Source organism: Sinocyclocheilus grahami, unplaced genomic scaffold, assembly GCF_001515645.1.
Source record: "Sinocyclocheilus grahami isolate Dianchi unplaced genomic scaffold, SAMN03320097.WGS_v1.1 scaffold886.1, whole genome shotgun sequence".
Classification (NCBI taxonomy): Eukaryota; Metazoa; Chordata; class Actinopteri; order Cypriniformes; family Cyprinidae; genus Sinocyclocheilus; species Sinocyclocheilus grahami.
Genome location: NW_015506065.1, coordinates 144,919 through 166,684, shown reverse-complemented (window position 1 = coordinate 166,684; position 21,766 = coordinate 144,919). Strand labels below are relative to the sequence as shown.

Genomic DNA, 21,766 nt, shown 5'->3' with positions numbered 1-21,766 from the left:
AACAAAAACCCACCAGTTCACTATCTCAATAAATTAGAATACTTCATAAGACCAATAAAAAAACATTTTTAGTGAATTGTTGGCCTTCTGGAAAGTATGTTCATTTACTGTACATGTACTCAATACTTGGTAGGGGCTCCTTTTGCTTTAATTACTGCCTCAATTCGGCGTGGCATGGAGGTGATCAGTTTGTGGCACTGCTGAGGTGGTATGGAAGCCCAGGTTTCTTTGACAGTGGCCTTCAGCTCATCTGCATTTTTTGGTCTCTTGTTTCTCATTTTCCTCTTGACAATACCCCATAGATTCTCTATGGGGTTCAGGTCTGGTGAGTTTGCTGGCCAGTCAAGCACACCAACACCATGGTCATTTAACCAACTTTTGGTGCTTTTGGCAGTGTGGGCAGGTGCCAAATCCTGCTGGAAAATGAAATCAGCATCTTCAAAAAGCTGGTCAGCAGAAGGAAGCATGAAGTGCTCCAAAATTTCTTGGTAAACGGGTGCAGTGACTTTGGTTTTCAAAAAACACAATGGACCAACACCAGCAGATGACATTGCACCCCAAATCATCACAGACTGTGGAAACTTAACACTGGACTTCAAGCAACTTGGGCTATGAGCTTCTCCACCCTTCCTCCAGACTCTAGGACCTTGGTTTCCAAATGAAATACAAAACTTGCTCTCATCTGAAAAGAGGACTTTGGACCACTGGGCAACAGTCCAGTTCTTCTTCTCCTTAGCCCAGGTAAGACGCCTCTGACGTTGTTTGTGGTTCAGGAGTGGCTTAACAAGAGGAATATGACAACTGTAGCCAAATTCCTTGACATGTCTGTGTGTGGTGGCTCTTGATGCCTTGACCCCAGCCTCAGTCCATTCCTTGTGAAGTTCACTCAAATTCTTGAATTGATTTTGCTTGACAATCCTCATAAGGCTGCGGTTCTCTCAGTTGTTTGTGCATCTTTTTCTTCCACACTTTTTCCTTCCACTCAACTTTCTGTTAACATGCTTGGATACAGCACTCTGTGAACAGCCAGCTTCTTTGGCAATGAATGTTTGTGGCTTACCCTCCTTGTGAAGGGTGTCAATGATTGTCTTCTGGACAACTGTCAGATCAGCAGTCTTCCCCATGATTGTGTAGCCTAGTAAACCAAACTGAGAGAGCATTTTGAAGGCTCAGGAAACCTTTGCAGGTGTTTTGAGTTGATTAGCTGATTGGCATGTCACCATGTTCTAATTTGTTGAGAGAGTGAATTGGTGGGTTTTTGTTAAATGTGAGTCAATATCATCACAATTAAAAGAACCAAAGACTTAAACTACTTCAGTGTGTGTGCATTGAATTTATTTAATACATGAGTTTCACAATTTGAGTTGAATTACTGAAATAAATGAACTTTTCCACGACATTCTAATTTACTGAGATGCACCTGTATTGTCTTGCCCCGCCAATCTTGTTACCTCATTATTGTTTAAGTTGCTCCACCTGTGTCTCCCTCGCTAGCCTCCTCATTTGGTTTCCTATTTATTCTCCTGGTGTCTGTAATCCTGTGCTGATCCGTCGTTTTTCATTGTGTGTGTTATGTCTGCATGTAGTGCAGTTCCTAGCCTGCCTGTCTGTTTTTCCCCCTCGGGTTGTTTTAGTTTGTTTTTGTTTCATTTTACTATTAAAAGAAGGAACCATTCATCCTGCACTTGAGTCCTCGTTTCATCTCTCCACGCGCACCGTGACAGAACGGATCAGCCAACATGAGGACTCAGCAGAGAATGGGCTCACACAAACTACCAGTCTGCACTCTCTCCAGCCCGCTCTACCAGCGCATGCTCCAGCTGGATACCTTAAGCTCCCTCCGTCACCAAGGGACTGGTCTGAGGTAGTTTGCCAGGGAATTTAGGAATGCTGCAGAGGGGCTGGGCTACAATGACTCTCCGAGGCGGCGGTGCCCGCTCACGGTTTCCCCGAGGTGGCGGTGCCCCCGGAGGCGGCAGACGAAGCTGCAGTGCTACCCTCTCGGAAACGGAGGAGGAGGAAGAAGGCTTCTTCCGTCCTTCAAGGCCAGGAGGCCTTCCTAGAGCCTGGTGCCCTGCCGGCGCCGCCCAAGCTCCTTGCCCTGCCGGCTCCACCCCAAGCTCAAGCTCCATGCCCTGCCGGCTCCGACCAAGCTCAAGCTCCATGCCCTGCCGGCTCCGCCCAAGCTCAAGCTTCATGCCCTGTCGACTCCCTCCTTGAGGCAGGCTCCGCTCTTGCTGCCTGCCAAGCTGCCGGCCCCGCCCTGGCCTCCTGCCCTGCTGGTCCCGCCCTGGCACCCTGGTTTACCTCTATCTCCAGGCCCTCTTCCACTACACCCCGCCTGGCACCCTGGTTTACCTCTATCGCCAGGGCCTCTTCCACTACACGGGGCTGGCCCACCATCCCTCCCCCGATCCACCTCCGTTCCGCCTCCCTCCGGGATTTCTTTTGGTGGAGTGTCTGGAATCCACTCCTTAGAGGAGGGGTTCTGTCACAGTCTTCAGCGGGTGTGCCCAGGATGGCCACCAGATGACACTGTGTTCTGTGCTCTCTCCTGTCTGTTGCCTTGCCCCGCCCATCTTGTTCCCTTATTATTGTTTAAGTTGCTCCACCTATGTCTCCCTCGCTAGCCTCCTCATTTGGTTTCCTGTTTATTCTCCTGATGTCTGTAATCTTGTGCTGAACCGTTGTTTTTCATTGTGTGTGTGTGTGTGTGTTATGTCTGCATGTAGTGCAGTTCCTAGCCTGCCTGTCTGTTTTTCCCCCTAGGGGTTGTTTTTGTTTCATTTTACTATTAAAAGAAGGAACCATTCATCCTGCACTTGAGTCCTCACTTCATCTCTCCACACGCACTGTGACAGTGACTGACTGAAGAGGAGCCTTTATTAAGATGACCTACATCTTTGTTTAAGACAGCCGTAGATACTAATAAAGCTGTAGTACTAATAAAGAAGGAATCAGATAGAGTTAGAGAATTAAACGTGTTTTAAAGGAGGAATCGAAAATTTCAGTGATCAAACTCAAAAGCATTCAGAGAATTTATGGAAGGAATAGAATAAATTGAGTAAAACATGTTTTCCCCATGCATTTATGCATGTTTTTTTCTGAATGCGTATACATGCCAATGTGAATGTTTATATTGTGCATACTGTGTATATTTATCAGCAGAGATTGTTTTTATGAAAGCTGATGGCCTCTGACACAGCTGCTGTTGAAATGTCATACTCAACTGGCCTCCAGTGAACTCTGTTTGTCTCCAGTCCAAAACCTGACACAAACCACAACCTCAACCTCAACAGGACACTTGTTGAGCTGGCAGGTGTTAATGCTAGTGTGCAGTGTGTTAGACCCCCACTGAGCACTGGAAACCAAGGGAATTTATGAAGATGACAGTGCAAATGATTAACACTAAAAATAATAACTATAAATTATTACATGAAATAATATTTAAATGATCAGTAATTTTAATTTGATTAAAAATAAAAAATAATACTGACCAAAAAAATTCTTTTTGCAGTTTATAATTATTTTTATATACCTTTGAAAGTTAAGCAAACTGAAACAATGTGATGTCACTAACAACAACAACAACAACAAAAAGTCATAATAAAATGCTGCAAAGTGTATTGTGTTATAAATATTTAAAGGCACAAGCAGTTGGCAAGAGTGTGACTGTCTGTCATGGGGATTGATGTGCAGCTGTCAGATGTTTTCCTATGAACTGGAGACTGTTCTGTCTTTGTGTCCCCTGTGGGCCACATGTCCCTGTTTATTGGCTATTCTGGTCTCTTGACTTGTGTTGTGCAATGCCGCTCTTTTTTGTAATACCTCAAACTTGTATGAATTTTTTTCCCAAAAGGAAATTATTTAGAAGCTCTTTACCATACAGTTTCCCAATTATACAGTGACCAGGGCAGCTCTTATTGCTTACACGCCTAATCAGTATATGCATAAATAATAATTGTTCTTGTGTTTGGAAGTTTTGGTACCCAGTGCTCTGTACCACCTGTACAAGGAGGTTGTGGCCTGCACTACTATTTAGAAGCTCTTTACCATACAGTTTCCCAATTATACAGTGACCAGGGCAGCTCTTATTGCTTACACGCCTAATCAGTATATGCATAAATAATAATTGTTCTTGTGTTTGGAAGTTTTGGTACCCAGTGCCCTGTACCACCTGTACAAGGAGGTTGTGGCCTGCACTACAAAAAAAACTTTCCTTAATTAGTATTTTTGTCTTAATTCCTTTTAAAATAAATAAATTTAATTGAAAAATAATTTTATTTGAGAAGCAATATTGCATAAGATATTATTAGTTATGAAAATGAAAAATTGAAAATGGGCAACAAATCGGTCGTGGGTCCTGGTTGCCCGTTGACGGCAACATTGCTCAAAAAGTTACCCCACGTATCATCACCTTTTAAGGCTTTTTCAAATAATAATACTTTGAATTAAGTTTTTTTTTTTTACCCCATCAGTAAATAGTTTTTAAGCATAAATCTCAATAAATTTAGTGAGATTTATGCTTAAACATAAAAGAATGGGGTAAAATGGGATAAAAAAATCAAGATATATTATCTATATATTATATAGTGTGGTTAAAAGATAGATGAATGAATGAATGAATGGATGGAATATAAAAATAAATAAAAAAACTAAATTGCATAATTTCTTAATACATATTTTCAGAAAATATATAAAAAAAAATTGCCCCACTGTTAAATTGCTTGCTTTAAAGCATAAACCTAAATTGTTAGATATACTTAAAACATAAAAATGGGTTTAAAAAATCTCTTTCTAAAATCTTATTCAAGATATGTTATCTGTAAGACTCTGTTGTTCCTCACTAAAAGCTATTGCATGATATAATACAATAGTCTGCTAAATGACTAAATAAATAAATATAATCTTGTTTTTTAATTCTTTTTGGAAGCTTGACAGCCACTATTTGGACATTGTATAGTTTTTGTATGGAAGAGCAATATGAATATTCTGGTGTATATATATTTTGTTTTTCACAAAATAAAGAAAGTCATATTAGTTTGAAACAACATGAAGGTGAGTGAGTGATGACATTTCACACAAAGATTTTTCTGGAAGTGCATATTAGGACATGTCAGTTGTTGTTATGGGCCACTTGTTATATAACGCTTTTGTTTTTTTATATTTTTTTTTAGCAGCATCTTGATATGATATTCTTCGTGCATACATCTGCTGTTCCGTTCATACTAATTACTTTGACACGTTCAGTGTGCTGCTGTTCAATATCTGTAAATGGGTCTCTTGAATCCTGAAGTCCATCTCTGTGCTTATTATATGCATGCACGAGCGTAGTTTGGCATGAAGTGAAACGTCTGCCTCTGTCTTTCTGACTTAGGATCCCATTGCAGACTCTTCTGCAGTGGGCCACTTGCCAGCTGTGGCCCACTCTCCACGCAACGCCACACGTGCAGAGGACTCGGTGTTGCCTGTAAGTTCGCTCTCCTTTCTTGGGTTGTTTATGGCTCTTCTGTCCCATTTTCTCATTTGTGCAGCAGTTCAGTAACCTCTCTCCTATTCAATGTTGAGCAGAGATGCACTAATGGCTCTTTAATTTATGCTAATGTTGCTCTGAATGCTGCAACCCTTAGTGTGTTTGTTTATCTAAAGTAATTTTAGATGCAAGACAATTCAAATTAGACGGCACAAGCTTCATACCCCATGCCCTGACACACACATCCACATGCAGCATGTTTCACCAATAGGAATTCATGTTTTTCTCTTCCATTATCCCATGATACAAATCTGGGGTCGTCACATCTAACTGAAAATTTATGAGCACTCATAACTTTCTAATGTTCACACCCGAAAGCTACTCATCTGTTCGACCTCAAAGACAAAAAAAAAATTTGGTTTACTAAATGCTACAGAAGCACAGTTGCAAATAAGGCCCTCAAAATGATAAATTACTAGGAAAAGTGTCCATTAGGAGCTGCTCCGCCTGGGGAGTTGACTGTGTTGGCAAAATTAGCATCAGTTTTTTGCTAGCGTAATAATAGCCTTAGGTTTTCATGCAATATTGCAGAATGAACACATCTATTTTTACCTTCCTTCTTCTGTGTCAGTGTCTAGGGAAAATTGCTCCTTTCAGGAACATAAAGCATGTTTTAGAAATTAGCCTTTTGATTGCGTGACGGCTGGAACAAAAAAGTAGAAATTCTCGGTGGAGGAAATGCTAATTAAACCTGTGAGGTACACATCACGGCCACTATTTATAAACCACTCTGGGCTGACAGTCCAAAGCTGTTGAGGATGCAACAATTAGGTATACTTAATTCTCACCCCCTCATTTTTGCTCTGCCAGCTTAAAAAGTGAATTCCATCAAGTGTCTGCGGAGAATGTGTTGTTCCATTTTGTCCTCCAGATAACCTTCCAGCTGTCCTCTAGAAGATGGGAAACGTTCAGCTGTGAAACATGCAGGTTGAATCAAAGAACTTGCATTAAAGGTGTTTTTTGTCTTAAACTATCATGAAAAAAAAAATCTGACTTTTTCCGCATTTAAGTGCTATAATCGGGTCCCCGGTGCATCTACCAACCCAGAAAACGTGAAAAAGGACAACCCAGTAACTTTGTTTTGGTAAGCCTTTCTCTGCAAGCATATGAAAAAACGAGTCACTCAGATTTCGCTCCCCTAGTGACCCAGGAAGGAGATCTTAATATAATATCACTGCCCCTTAATCTGCACGTTTCCACCCACGGCGCTACTGTCACTTAATACACAGATCTAATATAAACATGCGATTTCTTTCCCAGCTGTTTACCTTCACAGACATAACCGACTGTGTTTTTGTAACTTATGTGTGTTTTAAACATAAACTTCAGTCTATTTGACAGTTTAAGCGCAATAAGACATGAAAGAGAACTTACTTTATTACTCACGTGCTGTGTGACAGCTGCTTCCTGTGCGTGTGCTTCGGATGTGTGCGCTCAGAAAACAATATCAGAAGTTTAAACTGATATGGCTTTAAAACGCATGATTTCAGCGCCATATACATGATTATCAAAACCAAACAGATGTTTTTTGGCAGAGTATTTGAGGTACAAGCTGTAAAGTCACAGCCCTATTCTGGAAAAGGGGGCAGGGAGCAGCAGCTCATTTGCATTTAAAGATACAGGCACGAAAACAGTGTGTTTCTGCTTCCTCTCAAAATAGTAATTTTCAAAATGATATAATAAATGATCTGTGGGGTATTTTGAGGTGAAACTTCACAGACACATTCTGTGGACACCTGAGACGTATATTACATCTTGTAAAAAGGGGCATAATAGGTGCTCTTTAAATTCAATAAGAAATGGCTGATTCTGATGGTACATTTTTTTATGTTCGTCATTTACAAAGTTCTATACTCTACATGATCATTATCCATGGTGTGTTTATATTTTTTAGTTTAAATATTTAATTAATAGCCGTTCAAGGCATGCATCCCAGAGATCGGTCCTCGTTACAATTTCGCCACATTTGTGGAGTGGGTGCTAGAGAATAATGGACTATATTTCTCCATCTGTCCTGCTGATGAGGACCTCTCCAGCCCTACTCACGACCTAGAGCCCAGTCAGCCATCACCACCCAGCTGCACAGAGCGTCTGCCTGAGCCCACCACAGATGGAGAGCCCGAACCCGTTGTGACGGAAGAGCCAGCGTAAGGAGAAGCGCTCTGGCTCCGTCTGGCTCCTCCTTCCCTTAGGATCCACCATTTTCCTCAGTCGCTCTGGCTCCGCCACACTCTTCCGGGTCCCCGTCTCCGCATCGCTCGCATTAGCCGTCAGCTCCACCTTGGCCCTCCAGACCTCGGGTGTCACCATGAATCTCCGTCTGCTTGACTCCACCTAGGTCTCCACCTCCAGAGGCTCCGTCTCCATCACTGGTCCCCAGGGTGTCGTCTGCCAAGTTTCCACCATGGCTCCTCCCTCCCTCAACTCCACCCTGGGGCCTCATCCTGACTGGTCTCTGGACCAACAACGTGCTTCTCCTGCTCCTGGCCTCCTCCTCAGTTGGACTCTATGTGGTGCGAAGACGGGCCTTCCTGGGAGGGGGCAAATTGTCTGTTGTTTTCTGTGTTAGTTTTCCTTTGACCTAGTTTTCCTTGGTTGTCTTAATTATGTTATTCTGTTCACCTGTGTTTTAATTATCTCATTAGTCTCAGTGTTTAAATACCCTTAGTTCCTTCTAGTCTCTGTCTGTTTTGGTTTGCATTTATGTTTTGTTTTGTTTTACTAGTTCTCCTGTGTATTCTACATTAAAAATCTGATTCTGAACATTTTCCTTCATTGTGAGCTTTTTGTGACAACCAAACCGTGACACCTTCTGTGTTTATTAAATATGTATTTATATTTAATATTTATTTAATATTTACTAATGCTTATTATTAAAATAATTTTCAGATGATATTAGAGCTTTGTTAATTCCTAAAAAAATTTTTTTGAAAATAATTATCAGCCTATCGTATTGTTTAGAATTTTAATATTGGTGTGTTCTCAAATTTTCAGCAACCCTGGACCCAGTTATTCATTTTCAATGGGAGTGACAGCAGACACTGGTGATGCTAAATAAATGAGCAGCTATGTGCTGTGGCTATATCCAGTGGGAGTGCACACAGTTGGGTCATGTGATCTGATTCCTGATTCATTTGGGTTTCGCATTTGTGTAGAAACACTTTTTTAGCAAGCAAACTCCAGTGATTAAACCTCTGTTACTATGAACATAAGTGAACCTTTAGATGGTAGTTTAACACCATATTAAATCCATTCTACAGATCTTCTCTCACAATGCTTGCAGAAAATGTCAACATATTCTGTGTAGGCCTGCCAATGAGTTAATACTGTATTTGTGTACGTTAAGAATACTTGTACAAATATATGTTAATCAGAGTGGCCTTTTTTTCTTTAAAGATCTATAATCTGCATTGACCTGAAGTTGACAAGCAATGCTTAAGCTTTTGTTCAAAGGGATAGAGTGCAAGCGTGGGCGTAGCTGAGTGAAAGCATCCTCTTTATTTTGCTTTCAGAGCCAAAAAGACTATATTTATTCCACCCTTTAATGATACAGACTCGATAACATACATCCAAACTATTAGTTGTTATCTCTGATAAGCTCAAAAAGAATTTGCCTGATCAATAAAGCAAATTTGTTCACTCGTGAGATCAAAGATTCTCTTTGGATGTGTGGTAGGATCAGTCGAGGAACCCCAGCTATACATCCTCTCCTCCTCCTCTGACATGAAATGTGTTAGATCAAAGTGGCTATAGGCTGAAATATGACACCCATCAACCTGGAATTATTCATGTTCACGTGAACATGGAAGTTCTCACCTTGAAACTATGCTAACTAAACCTTTCAAGTGCACCTTATCAATGTAAGCCGATATGAATGTCTTTACGTTTCTAAGCTTTTTCTAAACCATGATTATTTTCTTTCTAGCTTGGTTTGTTTACTTTGCACACAGAGAAGCATGTAACCAGCCAACACTACACAATAATATGCTGCATTGAAGTAAAATGTAAAAAGTTCTGTTTTTTTGTCTGGATTTCTTTAAAAATACATAAATGTATTTTGATACATGCAATGACTTAAACACAACCATTATATAAAGAATATGAATAATTTCTAAATTATTAAAAAAAAAAAATTTGTAAAAAAATTTAACAAATAAAAACTGTCCTGATGTTAAAATGAAAAAAACAAAGTCTCATTAAAAAGATTCATTTCTCAAAAATAAATCCTTACTGACTAGTCTGGTATACTTTTACTATTTTATATGTTTTTATGTATTTTATTTTTGCTTTGAAAAATGCAAGATGCAGCAAGTGGAATGGGAGAAAAATGCAAGATTTTGAGAGGTGTTAATGGCGACAATGAGACAGTGATCAGATAAAATTTAAAAAATCATTGTATTATATTAGAATAGAGAAATTCACACCACAAATGTAACGATACAGAGGACACATAGGAACAATATCATTGCAGATTTTTTCCAGCTGATGAATGATAATAACATTGACAGCATCAGAATCCACTCAATTTTAAAGAGCAGACGATATAACGGCAGTGGGCGGTTGTAATAAACAGAACATTTTTATCTGTTGGTGTGGGCACTAATATAGTTATCATTATAGTGACCTTTACTATTTATCTTTAGTTATGGTTGTTGGGGTGAACAGGTCTGTACTTTTTAGTATGTCTATAATATGATTTGTGATGGAGTTCATCTAGTGTGCTCTTCCCATCTCTGATGATACATTCTCTTTTTCTTCGCCAGGGTCTCAGCAGCCTGTTCAGCTCATTGAAAGTGGTGCGTTTGCTCCGTCTGGGTCGTGTGGCACGCAAACTGGACCATTATCTGGAATATGGTGCTGCTGTGTTAGTTTTATTGGTGTGTGTCTTTGGTCTGGTGGCACATTGGCTGGCCTGCATCTGGTACAGCATTGGTGATTACGAGGTCATAGATGAGGCCACCAACAGCATCAAGACGGACAGCTGGCTTTATCAGTTAGCTATCAGCATTGGCACACCATACCGCTACAATGCCAGCGGCTCTGGCCAGTGGGAAGGTGGTCCCAGTAAGCACACGCTCTACATATCATCTCTCTATTTCACCATGACAAGTCTCACCACCATTGGCTTTGGGAACATTGCACCTACTACAGACGGGGAGAAGATCTTCTCGGTGGCCATGATGATGGTGGGCTGTAAGTATCACTAAATGGTTTCCTTGCTTCATGGATGCTTTACTAGACAGATTGAGCCTCAAATGGAGATTAGGAATACATGATATATTGGTGCCATACCTGTTATTGGCTGATATTAGAGTTTATTTTGGTAACACTCAATATTGTACACATAGTTCACCCAAAAATGAAAATTTGTTAAAAATATACTCACACTAAGGCCATGAAAAATGTAGATGAGTTTCTTTCTTAACTGGAATATATTTGGAGAAATTTTGCATTACATTACTTGCTCATCAATTGATCCTCTGCAGTGAATGGGTGCCGTCAGAATGAGAGTCCAGAACAGCTGATAAAAACATCACAGTAATCCACAAGTAATTCACATGACTCCAGTCAATGTCTTTGTGTTTGTAATAAACAAATCCATCATTAAGACATTTTTAACTTAAAATTATTTGCTTCCAGCTTTTTTTATTTGAATATCATTACATCCTTTATGGTTTAAGCTGATATTCTCAGTAGGGAATACACTTAAAATAGCATCAGCAGACTGTTTATTACATTCTCACCAACCAGGGCATGTCAGCAAACTTTAAGTGCTATTTAAAAGCATTGTAGACACATTAATAGTATCATATAACATCACATAATTTGATATAAAACAATTTTCTGCCTTTCTGTTTAGAAAAACATTTGCATCATGTCCTAATAAGACCTGCTATGTCAAAAAAATCTTTGAAAACATTTCCTGAATCTTCTCTCTCTAAGCTGCTATACATTCAATAAATTAATAAGCTTGTGCTTTAAACCTCCTGAAACCATAATGCTGCTCTTTGCTCTTCATCACCCAATCACTTGTTATTTTCAGAGTACTTTCTCCAAAGTTAAGTACTGTAGTAGCCCAGCAATAGTGCAGGTCAGCTTTTGAGTTACTGACCAGTTTCATCAGTAATCCTCTACAGATACACAGGGCTAGCAGATAGAATGTGCTACAGTAAACCAAGCTGTGACTATAGCACTTCGTTGAAATGTAAAATGAGCCACCCAGGAGGCTGAAAAACAGTGTCAGTGAGTAAGCAGGGAACAGTGGCACAGCTGAACGCACAGTTTAGGAAGAGGCATATAGGGCAGTACTTCTGCAAAAATTAAATGGCAGTTAGATTACAATACAATGTTGTGTGTAATTTTTTTATGCTAAAATACTGCTTTATGTTCTAGTTTAATATGCAGAGACAACTATGTGTCAGCCATTGTAGGTCAACTTCGTGAGGAGTGTAAACACTGCGCTTTTCAAACATCACTGCAAAAAAATATTTTCTTAATTGAGTATTTTTGTCTTGCTTTCCAGTAAAATATATAAACATCCTTACAAGATAACGAAAAATAAATTTACATTAAAAAATCGAAATTTAATTGTGTAATCTTTAATTAAAATGTATTTAATTAAGTTATGTGTTCAAATTAATCTATCTATCTATCTATCTATCTATCTATCTATCTATCTATCTATCTATCTATCTATCTATCTATCTATCTATCTATCTATCTATCTATCTATCTGTCTGTCTGTCTGTCTGTCTGTCTGTCTGTCTGTCTGTCTGTCTGTCTGTCTGTCTGTCTAATACACTTGTTCTATGTTGGGTTGCTGGGATGCTGGGGCCTTTATTTATTTATTTATTTATTTATAAAATGTACTAATATTCTGTTGATTTATTTCTTTGAAAAAAAATAAGAAAAACATTTTTAGCTGTGATTGCGCTGTTTGTTTAAGCGTGACACTTGTGACTCAATCAGTGGTGTGATTTTTCATTTTTACACTTTCAGTGAGTGCCACTAGTCGCACAGAAATTACACAATTCAGCTTTAAAGTTTTAATTGGAAAGCGGACCAAAGGTAGTTTAATTTAGCAGACTCTAGCTAGCTTATAAAGCACAGCTGGCTTCAGATCAGTTTTAGCAGTAGTGAGGTGCAGCGCTGATCGTTTCCTGATGTGTAGTAGAGCAGTGCTTGCTGTTGATTTATTGCAAGGTTGTTCTGCACCATCTGAGTTTCTGTCTTACTTCTCTCTGTGCGCACAAATGACAGCAGATGGGGAGAAAGTCTTGTGTTGTTTGTGGATTTCTCACAGTGCTACAGTATGGTGCATTGTGTGGTATTCTGTTGTACTGCATTAGCCAAATCCAATTAATATTAAATTATGATGAAGCAGACATTTAGCATTAATGAACCATGAATTCATAAAGACTAGCGGATTTACACAAACTGAGTTTAATTGCCTGTTCTTTGAGTCATATTTGTGCTAGTCACAGATCTGTGGATGTACTTTTTGTGTGGTGTCGGTGAATCAATGTTTAATGTATTGTATGAATGGGACTGGATTTATGTTAGATCTGTGGAATTAGCATTAGGCTAATCACCATGTTAAAGCCAACTGTGCTTATCAGGGCCTTTTTGTTTTAGTGAAACAGAGCTGCAGTTTAGACACTTGTTCTTCTCGCTGGTGCATAAATTTGCTTTGTACTACTTCTTCCTCTTTTTTTTAACGTAAATCCTGGGCTTGTTAAGATTCAGTGTATCATTGTTTGACTGAGAGAGGAGAGAGCAAGTACTACTGCTTCTGGGGCCCTTAAAGGTTGATCCAAAAATGAAAACTCACTGTCATGTTGTTCCAAACCCATATAACTTAATTTCTTCTGTGGAACACGAAATATATATTTTCAAGAAGCTTCACATATGTATGTCTTTTCTTTTTTTATAATATATAGTAATCAGTTCTTACAAAATTGCTTAAAGGGTTAGTTCACCCAAAAATTCTGTCATTAATTACTCACCCTCATGTCATTTCAAACCCGTAAGTCCTTCGTTCATCTTCGGAACACAAATTAAGATATTTTTAATGGAATTTGAGAGCTGTCTGACCCTGCATAGACGCCGCATCTGTTTCCTATGTTGTTGTGATTTGATCTGAACGGAAACAGCGTATCCGTGTGACGTAGCTGACACAGAACAGTATACGCTGTTTACGTCCAGCGGATATTCTCCAAAATGGCACTAGGGTGATGCGGAGGAGACGAATTGTTGAATAAAGTCGTTTTTTTTTTCTTTTGCACACAAAAAGGATTCTTGTAGCTTCGTATAATTGCGAATGAACCACTGATGTCACATGGATTATTTTACCGATCTCCTTGCTACGTTTCTGGACTTGGAAACATTTCAGCTACGTTGCTGTCTATGCAGGGTCAGACAGCTCTCAGATTCCATCAAAAATATCTTAATTTGTGTCTTATGGGTTTGAAATGACATGAGGGTGAGTAACTCGATGAATCCTTGAGAACCGGTAGAGGGATGGGTTCCATATGTAGAGACCTAAGTGGATCTCATATGTGTAAAGTCCACTGTATAGCCTCAGAGCCCGTGTTTCCCCAGCAGACTTCTGCCAATCACCTCCAATCTTCCATATGCACCTAAACGGTTGTTCATATGTGTAAGTGTTTCCGAAACCTCCTTCGGGAAGGATGGGGCTTCCGCAACGTTCCTTTTCCAAGTGGTACAGGTATGTTTTCCCAGTGTTATCCAATCTCACTGAGTGGGTAGTGCTACGACAACAGTGACTGGTCTTCTTGTTGCGAGCCCCGGCCTACACCAAAAAGGGGCGCAGGAGGCTCGCACAGGACAATGGAAGGGGCAGCAGCCATGGCGCTTTGGTAGGGATCCCAATTCGTCGGTCTCGACATAACTCGTAGTGACTGACTGAAAGAGAACGTCTCAGTTACGTATGTAACCCTCGTTCCCTGATGGAGGGAACGGAGACTTCACGTCCCATCGCCACAGCTGCTGTACCACCGCTGAGCGGCCGGGTCACCAGCTCGGCTCCTCAGCAAAAACCTGGTATGCGTTGCACCGGCTGCTACCTTTTTATGCTCACGCTGTGATCAGCGGCAGCTGGATGCAATTATCGCATGCCAATGTGCATTGGCTCATTTAGTTTACACTCGAACTGAATTGGTCTCTCTATGCAAGATCCCAATTCGTCGGTCAGGGAACGACGAACGAGGGTTCAGGGAACGAGGGTTACAAATACGTAACCGAGACGTTCTTTGAAAAGAAGTAGCTCAAAAGAAAGATTCATTCACTGAACCAGTTCTCGAGTCATTTTTCTCCCTATATACTGCTGTTGTATGTAAAAGTGCTTTATAGTTCCAGCATTATCCTTTCATGTTCCTAAGATAAAACATCAAACGGGTTCGGAACCACAAGGATTTTCTGTTTTGATAGAACTATTTCTTTAAGGCATGTCTGAATTGATTAATAAAACATACATACATACATACATAACAAATTGCCCACATTGTCCACATCTCCCTCTCTTTGGCTCAGTCACACTCAGTAAAGACACATGCGTGGCTGCAGTTCAGAAGAATCTGATCAGCATAACATTTTAATACTGTCTAGGTTAAGATTTATAGTGTGTGCTGACTAAGGAAACTGATGCTCTGTGCATCAGGACTCCTTGGGGCTACGCTATCATGTGACCACTGTCTCATAGGGCTTGAATCTACCGATAAACTTCGTCCATTATTTGGCAGTGACCAGAGCGCTGCTGCAGTATGGTTCAGTCAGCAGTAATGGTCTCACTCAGGGACTTTCCAAAGGTTTATGCGTTCCTGGTACACCGATATGATAGTTTCTCCATCTCATAGAGCTCGGCAGTACCTGTAATGACCCTCCGTGGCTTGTTTCGAGCTATCTTTAAGCATCAACTGTTGTAGAGGACTGTTACAGTCAGCACAGGGGAGACATTTGCCTTCATTGAAGCAGACATTATCAGAAGAAACAGATCTATGTCTAATGGAATCACATCTCGTAAAGTGGCATTATAGTAAGTAAGTGTCTGTGCATTCTCACTCAGCATGTCAACAAACAACAGGAGCATCTGTTAACAACCCCACAGCAAATATGAGCATGCATATGAGAAGATGGTTAATGTTACATTTCTTGTTGTCTTGTTCAGTTCATGTATAGCCTTATGGATACAAAGCTTCCAATGCTTTAGTGTCTATGCAGTTTCTTGTGATCTCGTAATGTAATGATTTTTCATATAGAGATGATAAGAATCCTTGTGAAAAAGTGCACTTAATTGTAACTTAATTGTATTTTTTTTTTACATTTTCATGTTTTTTACCGGGTAATCGGCTCGGCTCCTCAGCGAAAACCTGAATATGCGCTGCATCTGCTGCCTACTTATACTCATGCTGTGATCAGCAGCAGCTGGATGCAATAATCGCATGCCAATGTGCATTGGCTCATTTAGTTTACACTCGAAGTGAATTGGTCTCTCTAAGCAAGATCCCAATTCGTCGGTCAGGGAACGACGAACGAGGGTTCAGGGAACGAGGGTTACAAATACGTAACCGAGACGTTCTTTGAAAAGAAGTAGCTCAAAAGAAAGATTCATTCACTGAACCAGTTCTCGAGTCATTTTTCTCCCTATATACTGCTGTTGTATGTAAAAGTGCTTTATAGTTCCAGCATTATCCTTTCATGTTCCTAAGATAAAACATCAAACGGGTTCGGAACCACAAGGATTTTCTGTTTTGATAGAACTATTTCTTTAAGGCATGTCTGAATTGATTAATAAAACATACATACATACATACATAACAAATTGCCCACATTGTCCACATCTCCCTCTCTTTGGCTCAGTCACACTCAGTAAAGACACATGCGTGGCTGCAGTTCAGAAGAATCTGATCAGCATAACATTTTAATACTGTCTAGGTTAAGATTTATAGTGTGTGCTGACTAAGGAAACTGATGCTCTGTGCATCAGGACTCCTTGGGGCTACGCTATCATGTGACCACTGTCTCATAGGGCTTGAATCTACCGATAAACTTCGTCCATTATTTGGCAGTGACCAGAGCGCTGCTGCAGTATGGTTCAGTCAGCAGTAATGGTCTCACTCAGGGACTTTCCAAAGGTTTATGCGTTCCTGGTACACCGATATGATAGTTTCTCCATCTCATAGAGCTCGGCAGTACCTGTAATGACCCTCCGTGGCTTGTTTCGAGCTATCTTTAAGCATCAACTGTTGTAGAGGACTGTTACAGTCAGCACAGGGGAGACATTTGCCTTCATTGAAGCAGACATTATCAGAAGAAACAGATCTATGTCTAATGGAATCACATCTCGTAAAGTGGCATTATAGTAAGTAAGTGTCTGTGCATTCTCACTCAGCATGTCAACAAACAACAGGAGCATCTGTTAACAACCCCACAGCAAATATGAGCATGCATATGAGAAGATGGTTAATGTTACATTTCTTGTTGTCTTGTTCAGTTCATGTATAGCCTTATGGATACAAAGCTTCCAATGCTTTAGTGTCTATGCAGTTTCTTGTGATCTCGTAATGTAATGATTTTTCATATAGAGATGATAAGAATCCTTGTGAAAAAGTGCACTTAATTGTAACTTAATTGTATTTTTTTTTTACATTTTCATGTTTTTTAACACACTTAAATACACTTTTAATACGCTGTTTTTGTAATAATGTCAAATTAAAAGTACATTTTCAGTAATCTTTTAAATAATTGTTGTCACGCTTTAAAGAATCACCCTTATTTTGATGTGTTGACTATACTAAAGCACATGTAAATTACTTGATTATAATTTTAACTGTTGTGTTTTTCAATATTACATGAATATATCGTAAGTTCATATATTTTAAAAGTGCTAAATGGCAACTGTGTAATTACAAATATGTTTTAATACATGACATGCAAACTTCAATAGAAATTAGATTAAATATATGTTTAAAAATATTTGGCACAAATATATTTCAGTATTTGGCAGGATACTTTAACCATATTTCAGACAATATAAATAATTATGAAATTGCATATAAAGATGTACTTAAGTATACTGAAGTGTATTAGAAATTCAGCTAATTGCATTTAATATAAATTTAAATTATAATATGTTTTCATTAAATTACAATTAACATGCAATTAAGTGTCTGAAAACATTACTGTACATTCAGTTCACTTTTAAGTGTATTATTTTAAAATATATTACGGTATTTCCATAGTACATACTTTTTTACATTTACTTTTTTTTGCAGTGTTGTGTTGGATGTCTTTTCTTCATGCTTCATATGTCAATAAGCAGCAGTATTCACAAATAAAGTTGATCTGTTAGCTTGTTTATTCAGTGCAATACAATGATGCATTCCTGCATTTGTGAAGTTATTGATCTGCCTTCTCTAATTACTGACTGTGGCTGAGCTCATAGCTGTCCAGGTGATGTTTTACCTTCGCTCCTTTTGCATTTCCCATTAATCCATGTTCTTCTGACAATAGCAGGGCTGTCAAGCGATTAAAATGTTTAATCAAATTAATTATATGATATACCGGCATTCCATTACTTATTATGGAATTTAGTATGGGTTACAAGACATGATTACGTATTTTTTTTTAATTTTTTTTATATAATTGTAGCGTAAGAAGTTATCCCTACTCAGTGTACCTAGCAAAAAAAGCTCATTCTTCTATTTGAAGGACAGTCGAACCCAAAGGGGAAAAATATTTTGTATCCTGATATATAATTACTCAAATGAGTCTTCTGTCTCATATGCACACCTCTGACGATCATCTGTTGTTTTCTCTCTAAAGGCATTTTGGGTTTGCAAATGTAAATCAAATCTGTTTGTCCCTGCTGCAGTCTTGGGAAAGATAAATTAAATCACCCATAATGTCTTACAGCAAACAGGGACAGTGACTGACATGTATTATGCAATGGATCATTATGTGCAGCATTTTAAGTATAGGAGGAAGAATGTGTCAGGAGTTTAAGGTCCAGAGGGTTTATTGATCTCCCAGACCATTCAAATGACAGGTATATTGATCCTACAATCAATATTGTACAGAAACAGTATAAATAGCTGCATTTGTTGTCAACTTGTGTCTAATTTAAGAACAGCATAATGCATGCATAATTTAATTAATTTGAAATAAATTCTCTGACTCACAATTTTTTGGGTCGCCTTTATTGGTCCACAGTAACACACACACACACACACACACACACACACACACACTCACACATCAGTGGTAAATATAACTCTATATTCTATTTATTAAAGCCAAGTATGAATCTCATCAAGTTAGTGTGGTATATTTTGTTTGTCATTCTGGTCACTTTGGAGTGTGGCATTTCTTCAGGAGTCCTGGTTCATTTCTGACCCGGTCCTTATAAATCTTCAGCTTAAGTGACACCTTACAGATTAACTGTGAATGTGGCGTTCGCTCATGAGCAAACCCCCGGACATCTCCAGCAGCACACTGAAGTCACAGGCTGCATGCTGTATGACAGCTGTGAAGCAATGTACTGTCAAACACGCCGCTTTTTTGACTCTAATGTCATAGTCAGGTGCCAAGAACTTGGTGTTGTGAAGATTCAGGTTAATGACCACAGTATGACTTTATCATAATGCAGTTGACATTGTTTGAATTACTTATTACATCTATAAGTAATACTATTTGAGGACAAAATATGTTTGTCCCGCTCTATAGCAGTAATCAAAGAGCAGATGGGAGATATGAAATTATATGGGAGAGAAGTACAACACAGGAAAAGAGAAATAGAGTGATGGACAGAAATGGTGTCTGCCTTCAGGCTCTGTAGTAATTGCTGAACCTGACCGTGTGTGTTAAGGCATCTATCCCTGTTGGGCTGATGCTGGAACTGAGCCGACTTTATTCCTCCTCCAAGCACAAGAGCATTACATTAACTTACAATTACTGACTCATCTGGGTCATCGCCTCATGAGGGCTGAAAAATGACTGAATCGTATCAGAAAGACTGTTGGGTTAATTCACTAAACACTTGCATCAATTTATTGTGGTATTTCAGCACAAAAACATGCAGTTTATTCACTAACTACCTGTAGTCCAAATTAATTAGGCGGCAGTGTCAGCCATGAGGGAATTTTTCATGCATGCTGATATGTATATACTGTATATAGTAAATCAATACTGGACAAACCAATGAAAGATTTCAGCATTAGGTTTTATTATCGTATTGTTTTTGCTGGTAATTATGCTAGCATACACAGATATTCTTTCCCCAATATTTTGAAGTAATCTTGATAATTAACGACTTACAATCTTTCACCAACCTAACACTTGTTAGTATAATAAAGGAAAGGAACAATATGTAGAGTAATGGAGCACCATCTCCCACTCCTTGATTGTGGCAGATTTATAAATGATCCTGTTATTCAGTCTTTCTCTTTTCGTTACCCGATTTTGTTACCTCTTTTCGTTACCATAATTCCTTTACGCTTCCAAAGTGTTCTGCAGCTATAAAGTAAATAAAGTATATAACATTTATATATTTTTGCAGAAATATTGAACTGAAAGTGACAAGCCTGTATGATGACCTGACTGTGACCATGCATTAAATAAGCTTAGTACGTTGCTCAAGACTGTTATGTAATACAGAGAAATCGTGTGGTCTTGGCTTGTATTGTCCTTTGGGAAAAAATTCTTGTGATTCTAGCTATTTTTATATATATGTCTTGGTCAAATCTCTATTAACCTCTGCCTTCCAGACAGACCTTCCGTTCCCCTTATACTGATCATTACTGCAGAGGTGTAAGGAACGACTCCTATCTCCTCTTGAATAAATCATGCTCAGGGAGATCTCTGGGTGATGACTCATCAATCTGAAAGAATGCTAATATAATCCTCATTAGCAATGAGTCACGTTATTCAGACGTCTTTACCCATCACAAGATATCTGCAGTCTTACATGTACATGTAGGGAGAGGAGTGCAGCACTTTTCAATAAGTCAATCAGGGTTTTGCTACCATGCTCACGTAATGTCAAACAGTTTCCCAGTGATGATTTATGAACAGAAGTGGAAGAGAGAGAAATGATGAAAAAATACTTCATCACATACATCTTTTCTTTAAAGAGAGCATGTTTTAATATCATTTTTGAAGAATGTGTCTGAACATCTTAATTAAGTGGGAGAGTTTGATCTGAGAGTGCTCTTATGTTCTCCCCTCGGTATTTCAGCTTTTAATTTCCATCTATATCTGGTGGGGTTTTACAGATACATTTAGTTACAGTGTAGTTTGATTGGTATGCATAGTGGTTATTACTCGCATTGAGGCAGTAACAACTGTTTGTATTTGTTTTTGCTGATGGCACAGACAGTGATCAAAGAAGCTCACTCAGCTACACTGGTAATGTCAGAAAGGCTCCTTTCATAGCTCTTCCTTTCATTTGGCCTTATTTATAAAGTGTGTATCATGCTAGGCACAGCTATAAATAAATGTAATGTTTGACTTTCTGTACTTTTAAGACTCCAAAACAGCACTATTGAATAATATTAAATCAATAAAAAAATTTTCTTTCTTTTTTCTGTGATATGTATAGATTTATAGAGATGTTTCAGGGAGCAACATTTTTTGCAGTTGCGGAAGAGATGAGCCAATTTTCCACTATCGGGCTGAACGGTTCTCTTTGAATCTGTGTATCATTCGATCATTCATTTTTTGATTTAATATTGAAAGTAGAAAAATGAGAAAACAGCTCCTTTTTTTTTTTTTCTTTCAAAAAACGAAAAATTTTCGCTTTTTCGTTCATGGGTGGAAAAATGAATAAACAGCTTGAATATTCGATTTCTACACGTGGGCGGGAATTAAACGCCCCTTTCTGCTGATTGGTCAGCCAAAGATCAAACCGTGCCATCATCAGTTCTTCTGCAGTATCACGCAGCAGAATAATAGTCCTCCACTGCTGTAGTTGTACGGATTAATAACCCATTTTATCAATTTCATATTTTTCTCATCAAACAGACTAATGAATAGCTCGACACAACTCGTACCGGGGCAGAGACAGATAGGTCTTTCTTCTGTGTAGACCAGCGGTTCTTAAAGTGGTAGGGGGTCCGAGAAATAATTAGCTATAGCCTAAAGTATTTTCAGACTGTAAAGTCGTTTTTTTTTTTTTTATCATGATACATAGGCCTACTGTGATTTATTCCAAAGTGA

The 21,766-nt window shown here is 38.9% G+C and overlaps 1 protein-coding gene across 1 annotated transcript in view; it reads left to right on the top strand.

Moving 5' to 3' along the window:
* LOC107563685 (potassium voltage-gated channel subfamily H member 5-like) overlaps positions 1 to 21,766 on the top strand; it is a 114,242-nt gene that overhangs the window by 50,416 nt on the left and 42,060 nt on the right. Inside the window, exons 7-8 of the mRNA XM_016248624.1 lie at positions 5,378 to 5,470; positions 10,297 to 10,726. Coding sequence (XP_016104110.1) covers positions 5,378 to 5,470; positions 10,297 to 10,726 — 523 coding nt within the window. The remainder of the gene's footprint in view (positions 1 to 5,377; positions 5,471 to 10,296; positions 10,727 to 21,766) is intronic.